This window comes from Gouania willdenowi, chromosome 8 (assembly GCF_900634775.1).
Source record: "Gouania willdenowi chromosome 8, fGouWil2.1, whole genome shotgun sequence".
NCBI lineage: Eukaryota > Metazoa > Chordata > Actinopteri > Blenniiformes > Gobiesocidae > Gouania > Gouania willdenowi.
Genome location: NC_041051.1, coordinates 30,255,649 through 30,264,984, shown reverse-complemented (window position 1 = coordinate 30,264,984; position 9,336 = coordinate 30,255,649). Strand labels below are relative to the sequence as shown.

Below are 9,336 nucleotides of genomic sequence, written 5' to 3'. Positions count from 1 at the left end.
ACTCTGAGCTTTAAAACACAGACTTTCTCTGTGTCTTAAATGATTTGGTTTTGTTTTGGGGGCCACACAAAATTGGACTGAGAGCCACATGTGGCCCACGGACCACCAGTTGCACATGTTAGCTTTAGAGTAACCTTTAGAGCAGACATGGGAGCCATATGCACAATGGCAATACACAAAATGACAATGAAATTATACAAAAGACCAACTCAAATTTTCAAAATGACTCCAAAAAACCACAAGATGACGACAAAAACAACAGAAAGACATACAGAGCAACATGAAATACACAAAATGACAATGAAAATACACAAAAGACAACTAAAATAATCAAAATGACTACAAAAATATATAAAATGTGAACAGGAATACACAAAACAGCAACAACAACAACACACACAATGACTCCATAAAAAAACCATAAAAATTACAACATAAACAGACCATAACCTTTTGTTGTTTCCTGTGTTAATGCTCAGATTGGTCTGTTTTCTAAATGCTCACATGAAAGTTGATCTTCTGATCTGATATAATCACATCTTTGTGAGATAAAAGTTGCTCTATTCTGATGTAGAGTCATCTTTGAAATACAAAATCACCAGAAGAAAATGTCACACTTTGTGTTTATTTCTGCTTCTTGTGGATAAAAAGTGATGCTGACCTGGTTTTTCCTCACAGTTTAGTTTCTAATTAAGGTTAACATGAATATCTAATGAAGGGAACATCTCGCTCTCTATAGAAGTCAGTAGAAGGAGAAACTGGGTGGGAATGACCCCGACAACGAACTACCTCGTCTTTACATCTCGCTCATACACAATGGACCACAAGGAAGGTTTCAATGAACTGGAAGTTTACAACCAGTTTGTTTGTGGCTGGATTTGTGAAGTAGCTGCTTTTATTCATAATGGACTCCATGTGGTTAAATCCAGGGTAAGAAGGCTAATTTTTCATAATTCATTTGTAGTATGAGTGTGCAACGCTGGTTTTTCAGAATCTGAGCTGAAAAATAGATCTGCACACTTAGATCAATGCAAATAAAACAATTAAGTTTAGTTTAATTTAATTTCCTGAATAAAGACGTGTGTTCTCCAGTCCCAGTCGTGTTAGAACAGCCAAACACATGCAGCGCTAACGTCAACCATCGCTGTGGGCTAAAACGTTTCCTGCGGTGGCTTGTTCTTCCATCATGGTGGAGGGTAATACATCACGTGACCTGTGAGGTCATGTGGCATGGGTCTATAGGTTGAGAAACGCTGCCGTAGAAGGTTTGAAAGGTAACGTTGTGTGAGGAACTCACCCAGAAGTAGTCGCAGTAGCTCCATTCGTTGGGCTTGAGAAGCTGCTGCTCGGGACCTTCTCCAGGCAGAGGGAACGTCACGCCGTTGATCTGGAGCAGAAAACAAGAGAGGAGACACACAGAGAGGTGAGACCGAGGCCTGAGAGGAGCTCTTTTTTTGTTTTCTTCCTTTTGTGTTTGTCAAACTGAAGCGATGAAAGAATGTGAGGTGTTGGCAGATAAACACAGCCAGGGCTGAGCCTGAATACAGACTCCATGCTCCGTCGCGTCTTCAATTACTCTCAGGGCAGCAATTATGTAATGTTCAGCATCTGTGGGGCCCTCCCTGCTGGCACACACACACACACACACACACACACACACACACACACACACACACACACACACACACACACACACACACACACACACACACACACACACACACACCACGCCGCGCTGTCACACTGACTGAGGAGGACCATGAAGCATCGAGCAGCTTCTCCAGGAGACTCTACACGCTTTGTCGCTCTCGGCGTTCACATAAAAGCATGAGCTCAGCGTTTTGTCAGCGTAGAACTTTTCATGCTGGTGTTTAAAACGACCTGGACACCAGTCAGTTTCTTTCTTTCATCAACTCACACAGACGACTAGATTCACTAACATAATCATGTTTCAATCACCCTGATCCATGTAAAGCTACAAGAACGTTTGGGGTTCTCTGCCTCCTCCACAGCAGAACGCTCCAGACGCTAAAGACATATTTCTCACCTACAGTTCAGAGTCTAGAGGTGGGGGTTTGACCCCCCCCCCCACTTCTTCACTATTTGCTGGTCTTGTGATCACCAGCAGCATGACTTCATGGGCCTTTGTTCTCTTCTGTTTCCTGTTCCAACAATGGCCACGTTTACATGGGAGCTTTAATTCCTCTTTAAAGCAGAATAAAAGTCAATTCTTCTTTAAATTGACCTTGTAAACACTTAATTCCTAATGCTAATTGAATTCCGAATTAAACCTAATTCTAAATTAGGTGGCTGGTTTATTCCGTTTTTAATTCCGGATTAAATAATTCCTCTTTTTTGTAAACCTAAAGGCTCTTTAAGTTAATTCCAGTCGTTTTGCGCATGCGCCACTTTCGGCGATGACGCCCGGACTAGAGCCAACATCATATTATAATGATGATAATAAGATAAGAACCTTAAAAGACTTGAATCTATTGAAAAAAGGGGATGGACGGAGGCATAAATGTGCGGAAATCAACACGGACACATGGACTTATTAAACACGAGATCAGCAAACGGAGCTGGAGCTTCACGGGCCGAGTGATACTAAAACCCAGAGATGGAGGAAATACGTTCCCATACTGCTGCACAGGCTGTAATATCACTAAGTTGATCATTTTACCTGTTGTTAGAGCTACTATCGTTACCAGGGAGCAACTATTTATTTTACCGGTGATTATTTATTAAAGTGTGTTATTGTTGAGCTGCTGCTTCAAAACTACAATCAAATTAAAGGTGAAAACAGTTCTCATGTGTTGTGTTCTGTGTTACAGTCGACAATAAAATATTTGTTGTGTGTTTTTCCCGATAGTCGTGATACGTCACATTCGCCCACTGTCCAATCAGAGCCTTTCCAACCCCCAGACCTAAAGCGGAATTAACTAAAGCCAAATAAGCTGGTTTACCATGTAAACCTCTGAATGATTTCATTCAGAATAACTAATTCCCCCCGCCCGCCATCTCCTTTCCTATCCACTTTTCTTTAACCCCCAGATGTGTTTAAGTGGGGGCCATGATAAGGAATGTTTCAATTCTCTAAAAGCGAAGGAAAGGAGACTCAATGTTTCCTTTGTAACCTCCTTTAGCCTCGGAAACATTGCTGCATCCATTACCAAAGGAGACCACATAATGCTGACCCACAATTCCTTGCGATGACAACATTTAAAGGGACCCACTCATCCGAGCGGACCAAAGATTCACAGTGTGTGACCTCACAATCCTCCTGCGTTTTTCTGCTGTTTGTTTTTGACTGAAGAAAAAAGTTTTCACAACAAAATAAGTCCCTCGCTCTGTCCGCACTAACACACCAACACTCCAGGGGGCGTTTTAAACAATAACAGACACTGACCTACACTCCAGCACCTTTGGGATGACCTGGAACCAGGCCTTGTTGTCTAACATCAGTGCCTGACCTCGTCAATGCTCCATAGACCGAATGAAATACTCACAGTGGAAGCTGTTAGAGCGGCTATTCTTTTGTCCTTCTGTGTATTTTTGTGGTTTGGTTTGTGTTTTTTGTAATCTTTTTGTGTATTCTTCTGTAATTTTGTTTATTTTTTTTGTAATTTTATTATTGGTTTGTGTATTTTTATTATTGTTTTTTCATTACTGTAATCTTTTTTGTGTATTTTACTGCAATGTGTAATTGTGTATTTTTGGCAACCAATTGCCCTTTTAATATTTATATTGTGCATTGCATTATATTGGTTTTTTTTTCATATATATAAAAGTTTAGCATTGATTCTTATTTTTATTTAATGCACCTATTGTTGTTATAAATTTAAGTTGCATATTTATCATATGTTTTGTTTATTTATAATGTGCAATAAGTATAATAATGTGAATAAATATTCAGGTACAAAATGCATTGAAATATAATTTATGGGCAACTAGCGACCCAGGGACCACATGTAGCCCTCAGACTAATTATGTGTGGCCCCCAAGTAAACAACCACAACAAAAGGGGAAAATATACAAATCCAATCCAATCCAATTTATTTATAAAGTACTATTAAAAACAACTCAGTTGACCAAATAACATCAATAAATACCCAGAATGACTAAATAAAGATTCAAAACAACAACTAAAAGACACAAAATGACAATAAAATAAGCAAAACAGCAACAACATTGAAAAGTATGGCTTGAAAAACATAAAAAACCCTCAAACATACACAAAATGACTCAAAAAACACATTAAACAACAACAACACACACACAAAACAAGAACATAACTATAGAAAATGAGAATAAATTATGCAAAACTGCAAGAAAAAACCCCACAAATCCTTGTGTTTCAGGCTAAGGGATCACACTTAGGTCATTTCTGTGCCCCACAGTAAAGTAAACAGAATGAATGGACACTTCCTGTTTATCTGTGGTGTGACATAACGTATTGAATCAATGATGAAATATGTGAAGCGTGTGTTAAAGTCGGACAGATGATTGCTGACATGACGTCAGCCTCAGTGAGATTTATTACGACCTCTTCACACTTCATCCAAACGTTCCCAATAAACAGATGCTTCCTTTTTTTTTTCAAATGTTATATAAGCGCTGAAAACACAGACGGCGCTCGTCAGGGACAGAAACAAAGAAAAAAACGTGACAGTGTTCATTTTCTGCCTCACAGATCCACATTCATCACAGCTGTTGTTTATCGGCATCTCACGTCTCGCCCCAAATGAGAACATTCGTCTCCACAAATCCTGTCCGGCTAACTTATACTGTGCGTGTCTCCATGACGAGCAGCTAACGCAGGAGCTGCTGAAGACTGGGAGTGAATTATGATTTACCTCAGTGACACAGTGTGGAATGAAAACTCCCGAGGGCACGTTTGAAGTCTGGCGCACTAACTCGCAGCCCAAACTACATCAAAGGCACATCAAAGGAAGCAGATTTGTTGAGTAAATGGGACGATTTGTCCTCACTCAGCTTTTCTAAACATTCGTCCTCACCGACAGGGAGCAGGAAACACTCATTTCATCACTCGCTTAACTAACTTAATGACATTTTGCCTCATTTCTGACTAAAACTATTCAACTGATCAAAGATTTAAGGATTTAAGGGTGAAAACGGGATCAAATATAAAGAGAGGAGAACATAGTAATCAACACTTTATAAGCATCTGATAAACGAGGCAAAGGTTTCCTAATGAGTTATTGATGACATCAATGCTGCTGATCTGGTGCAAAACATTGATTTCTTTTTCGAATAGGAAAGACAAAAACTGATGATGAAACCTTTGCTTGCTTTAAAGCAGGGGCGTCAAACTCAGTTTAGCTCAGGGGCCAAATATGGAGCAGTTTGATCTCAAGAGGGCCACAGATTTCATGCTGGAAAACAAGTCATTTCAATAGTATTGTGCCCTAGTTTACACTTCTACATATACAGTACAAAAAATACAAAATGTGTGAGAAACTGACAATATCCTGCAAGCAATAAGTGATCATTTTGAGTCCCAACAGGGTCTTCACTTTAATTCTTGAATCTGAAGTTTTTTTCAACAGTTTAACGCTAAAAATGACTGTAAATATAAACACTGGGAGTGTTGAGTTTACACAATGATTCATGATTCCTTTGTAATTTTCACGTTCTCCAGCGGGCCACTTTGGATGCCCCAAAGGGCCGGTTTTGACCCCCGAGTCATGAATTTGACACTTGTGCTTTAAAGTCTGGCTGAGATCAGACCAGCGGCCACATGCAGCCCTTGGTTTAGTGTTGTAAACTCACAAAATGAGGGAAAACTACACAAAACAATAGCAAAAAATAGGCAAAAAATAATAAACAAATAAAACAGCATAAACACAAAATGACTCCAAAAGCATCTACAATTACAGAAAAAACTAAAATAATACAAAATACACAAAAAATACAAAAAAAAAAAAGACAAAAACAACAAAAACAGCATAAACACACATAATGACCCCGAAAGCATCTAATTACAGAAAAATACATAAAAAGACAACAAATATACAATTACTCAAAAAACACAGCCGAGTAAAAATAAAAACACTGAAAAATATTGGAAATAACAACAAAAAGACACAAAATTACAGAAAAATGCACAACAGGACAATAATTTTACACAAATATAGTTAAAAAACACACAAGACGACTACAAATGTACACAAAATCACTGAAAAATACACAAAACGATACCAAAAATACACATAAATGTATTGATGCTCATATTGGTAATTATTCTAATGCTGACATGAATGTTGATAATGTAAATTTTCAGGGGATTTTTGCTGTTTTTTTGTTTATTATTTCTAATTTTGTGCGTGCTTTTTGTTGTTTTGTGTATTTTTTTGTCTTAATTTGTGTATTTCTGTTCTCATTTCTTGTATTTTTGTATATTTTTGCAGTCATCTCATGTATTTTGGGTGTATCTTGGTAGCTTTTTGTGTATGTTTGTACATTTTTCTGTCTTTTTGTATGTTTTTGGAGTCATTTTGTGCATTTACTTTGTGTGGTGATCAAAATGAGTTTGGGGGCCTAATGTGGGACCACGACACAACATCAAACAATAGGCAGTCTATCAGGTTCCAAAAATGAGCACATTTTCAGAAAAATTAAGCCGACTACTGTTCAAAAGTGGAACAAAGGCCAAAGGACATATAATTAAAGAGTGAAAGAGGAAAATAATGATACACTGTCAACATTGTTTTGCTTCAGAACAACAGAACAAGCTTCCTGTTTCTCCTCATCATCACCATATTTCAGCTCATGCATCGTGGCTGTTGCTAAGCGATAAATTACTGACGGCGCCCTCACCACATCCACATCCCCAGAACAAAAACAACGTTGGATTCCCTCTCTTTATTCCCACTCCTGCCTTTGTCCTCCAAAGGCAACAAGTCAAAGTGAATCCACGTCAGGGTCGCTCTGAAGGTGAAGACAAGGTTGTGACATCAGAGTCCACATTGCAAGGGATGTGTGTGTGCGTCTCCATGACAACTGTTGAGGTTGTGTAACGTGAGGTGTGAGCAGAGTCGTCATCACATCTGCTTTGTCCTGTTTTTTTGGTTTTCAGAATCAGGACGCGTCCCTCCCGCCTTCTGCTCTCGTCCTGTGGCAGTGGTTTCCATTTCAACGCCCATTAATCACCGCCATCGCCTTTTGTCACCATGGAAACTGGACTTACTGCATCTCTCGCAGGTTCAATGGAGTTTTTTTTCCCCTCCCGTTCAGACTGACTGTTGTTGGAGCAGGTCGAGCAGAGCCCAAACCCACCTCTGTTTACCTCCCACGGTCACATTAAGACTTATATAACCACTGCTCCTGTTTGGACTCACATACACAAACACACTCTGCCTTTTTCAAACGGCCACCTGACCTGTGTCTCGTCCTTTCAGTGGGTGTCAACAATCAGGCAGCAGGTGAACATGTTGTCCTTAGAGTGGATTAGAAGCTGAAAAAATGGACAAACTGGAAGTTCTACACCACAAAGGGACATCAGCTTGCGTTTAAACCAGTTCTACACCAGAAAACCAAAAATATGTGCAAAAAAATACAAAATTTGCACAAGAAAAAAACGAAATTTCTGCGAGAAAAGACAAAATCCGGCAGCAGCTGAACATGTCCTCAGAGTAAAATAGAAGCTTGTGTTTAAACCAGTTCTACACCAGAAAAGACTAATTCTGTGCGAGAAGGACAACATTTATACAAGAAAAGGCAAAGTTTCTGTGAGAAAGACAAAATCAGCACGAGAAAAAACTAAATCTGTGCGAGTTAAGACAACATTTGGACAAGAAAAAACTGTATTTCTGCAAGAAAGACAAAATTTGTACAAGAAAAGAAAAAATCCCCACAATAAAAGACCGCTCATCGAACAAATCTCTCGCTGTGAAATCTCGCGAGACTATGTTTAATATCACGATATTTGAGCTGAGCATTTAGACTCCTGAAGCATAGAAAAGAAAAATGCAAATATTACCAAAATTTACCTTAATTAATGCATTCATTTGGGACGTCTAAAAGTTTGTTGGCAATTTACATCAACAATAAAATAGAACAGAATATATATAACCTTAAAAGAGCGGCTGTTCTGTCTCTGTGCGATTGCAGGGGCGGGTCTGTCTCTGTGCTGTCACAGGTGAGTCTCATTCCACTGATTACGTCCCCTGCACTATTTAAGCAGTGCTTGTTATGTTTGTTTGTTTGAGTTTTTTCGACTTTACTAGTTGCTAACTTCCATTTGTTTTGTTGTCTGTTTATTTTCTCCCTCGGTAACGTTGGTCATAAGAAATGAAATATTCACTAATGACGACATCGCGGCTAACGACAAGGTTTTGAACTGAACCTGCATCTTAGATCTTGTGTGTGCGTGTGTGTCGCGGTTTATCAAACGTGATGTAAGGATTGAGAAACCATGAGCGAGATGAAGAAGCCGACGAAGGTTCTGATGGACAGACATCATCATCATCATCATCATCATCATCATCATCATCAAGCAGTCGCTCTGATGTTGCAGTTCCGCCTCACACGGAGCAACAATTAGAGTCTGCTCTAAAAACGTCTGAAGCTCTACATCAGATCAGCTCCTCGGAGCAGAACATGGATGTTATCTGAAACCATGGCGTTAAATCCACATCACGCATCCCGTCGGTGGCACACCTGAGCACGGGAGTCCTTCATCCAGTATTCAGGGGAAACCCCCTTCCATTCTCGCTGCGTTCTAACTTGGAGACAATGAGGAGAAGGAGGAGAAGCCGACGCTCACTCACCGTGGTCTTGGTCTCCTTGACCTCCTTGATCTGCCTCCTGGCCGGGGACACGGAGCCGGGGGGCTGGGGGGCGAGACAGGACGGATCGTCAAAGCTCTCCTCAGTGTCAAAGCTGGCTTCCATCATCATCCCTCTCACCTCCTCCTGCTACTGCTGCTCTATTCTGGGAAAGCCTCACACTCTCCTCTCTGCCTTCAGTCTCACAGGCTGAGGGGGGGTCTAGGGGGAGGGGGAGGCTAGTGGAGGAGGAGGTGTTAGAAGGAGGAGAAAGAGGCGGGAGCCTGACGTAGTCTACCCTGGAGCTGCTGTCAGGTTGGAGGTGGAGAGGGACCCTCACCTGCTCCTTACATCCAACGATGCTCATGCAGAGGAGGGGGGGGGGGGATGTGGGGGGTGGGGGGGATGAAAGGTGAGAAGAAGAAGAGCAGAGCAGAGGGAGGGGGAGGAGGGAGGAGGCTTTGTTTACATGAGGGAGGAGGCGGCGAGATGGAAACGGATGAATGATTGTCTCTAAAGCGACTAATTACCACAAGGGAGGAGGAAGGGG

At 40.6% G+C, this 9,336-nt stretch overlaps 1 protein-coding gene across 4 annotated transcripts in view; it reads right to left on the bottom strand.

The window, feature by feature from the left end:
- The window catches only part of gas7a (growth arrest-specific 7a), a 43,065-nt gene that overhangs the window by 17,880 nt on the left and 15,849 nt on the right, over nucleotides 1-9,336 (bottom strand). For 2 of the 4 annotated variants that reach the window (XM_028454350.1, XM_028454352.1), the window contains 2 exons: nucleotides 8,790-8,852; nucleotides 1,298-1,387 (listed from right to left, as the gene is read on the bottom strand). In XM_028454350.1, the coding sequence (XP_028310151.1) occupies nucleotides 1,298-1,387; nucleotides 8,790-8,852 (153 nt within the window). Of the gene's footprint in view, nucleotides 1-1,297; nucleotides 1,388-8,789; nucleotides 9,309-9,336 lie in introns of all 4 variants that reach the window. The other 2 variants (XM_028454351.1, XM_028454354.1) reach the window with 2 other exon arrangements.